This window comes from Cornus florida, unplaced genomic scaffold (assembly GCF_030987335.1).
Source record: "Cornus florida cultivar Cherokee Brave unplaced genomic scaffold, ASM3098733v1 CherokeeBrave_3.0.0_Hap2_Chr05, whole genome shotgun sequence".
Classification (NCBI taxonomy): domain Eukaryota; kingdom Viridiplantae; phylum Streptophyta; class Magnoliopsida; order Cornales; family Cornaceae; genus Cornus; species Cornus florida.
The window spans coordinates 112,050,281-112,051,928 of record NW_026775575.1 but is presented as its reverse complement, the minus strand read 5'-3'; the positions used below and the strand labels follow the sequence as shown (position 1 = coordinate 112,051,928).

The following is a 1,648-nucleotide window of genomic DNA, read 5'->3' as shown; positions in this document are numbered from 1 at the left end:
AATTTCTATATTAACCACTCATTCTATCTTCTTTCAATTATGAAATACACTTCTTTGCATTCTCAAGTCCATTATTTATTCTTTCAATTTCTATATAAACCAGTCATTCTATCTTTTTTCAATTCTATCTTCTTTCAATTATCAAGTTCATTTCTTTGCATTTTCAAGCCTATTCTCTATTCTTTAAGTCTTCATATTTCTTATACAAAAAAAATAATGGTTTCATCGTCACGAGATATACCCATCTATGAGTCTATTTCTCCATTGAATTCGTCAGATTCAGATGGGGAAGATATTTTTGAAATCCATCGAAAAAGGATGAACGATGTGAGCAGATTATTATCGCCCGATAGGGTGCGGGCATTCTTTCAACCTCATAAAAGAACGTATATTAAACGTAATCGAGAAAAGGCAGCGCAACGGCTATTCCGAGATTACTTTGCTGAAAATCCGATTTATCCGCCAAACATATTTCATAGAAGGTTTCGGATGCGACAAGAGTTGTTTCTTCGCATTTTGAACGGTGTTACAACATATGACGAATGGTTCATCCAGAAACCCGATGCCCTCGGTCGTATGGGGTTCACTCCTATACAGAAGATGATTGCTGCAATCCGTATACTCGCATGTGGAATTTCAGCTGATCTTTGTGACGAGTATATAAAGATTTCTGAGCGCATTGCGATCGAAAGCTTGAAGAGGTTTTGTGATGCTATAATTGCTGTGTACGCGGAGCAGTACCAACGCTCACCAAAAGCAGATGACATTACACGTCTGCTTCGAGAAGGGGAAGAGAGAGGTTTTCCAGGTATGTTTGGCTCTATAGATTGTATGCATTGGGAATGGAAGAACTGCCCCACAGCATGGCATGGCACGCACACTGGAAGAAGCCATAAACCTACCCTCAAATTGGAGGCCGTTGCATCGAAAAATCTGTGGATTTGGCATGCTTTCTTTGGTATGGCCGGTTCACACAATGACTTGAATGTTCTCGATCATTCCCCAGTATTCAAAAGCATGATCAATGGTTCAATGCCTCCAGTTAATTACATGGTAAATGGACATCGGCGTACAATGGGGTATTACCTATCTGATGGTATATATCCTAAGTGGGCAACTTTGATGCAAACCATCCCACACCTAACAACAGTCAAAGAGAAATTATTTGCTAACAAATAAGAAGCTGTTGGGAAGGATGTAAAACAAACGTTCGGCGTGTTGCAGATGAGGTGGTCTATAACGCATTAACCGGTACTTTATTGGAATATAGAAGATCTAAACAAGATAATGAGAACGTGTATCATATTACACAATATGATCATTGAAGACGAGGGCGAACATACTTTGCAATGGACACCTCCGACAGATGACCCAATCTCCCTTCCACATTACGTTCGAAACCCATCAATGTTAGCGGTACACATTTCCTCTTGCCTAAGTAGGATTCGCAATAGATCAGACAATGCTGATCTTAAGAGAGATCTCATGGAACATTTGTGGAATCAATTTGGTAATGAAGATGTTTAAATTTGTTGTAGTCGAATAAAATGTAATTTTCATATTACTGATGAATAAAAAATATTTTAAAAATTATTTGTTTCGATTAGATTTGTTAAAAAATTTTAATAAACTATTATTTAAAGAAATA

At 37.5% G+C, this 1,648-nt stretch overlaps 1 protein-coding gene across 1 annotated transcript; it reads left to right on the top strand.

Moving 5' to 3' along the window:
- Nucleotides 1–216: 216 nt before the first annotated feature.
- LOC132309986 (uncharacterized) lies at nt 217–1,179 on the top strand. Its single transcript, XM_059808229.1, has one exon. The coding sequence runs from the start codon at nt 217–219 to the stop codon at nt 1,177–1,179; it is 963 nt and encodes a 320-aa protein (XP_059664212.1).
- The last annotated feature ends 469 nt before the right edge of the window (nt 1,180–1,648 follow it).

Excerpts from the sequence above, each read along its gene's own strand:
- LOC132309986 (XM_059808229.1), top strand. The coding sequence starts at position 217 with ATGGTTTCATCGTCACGAGATATACCCATCTATGAGTCTATTTCTCCA.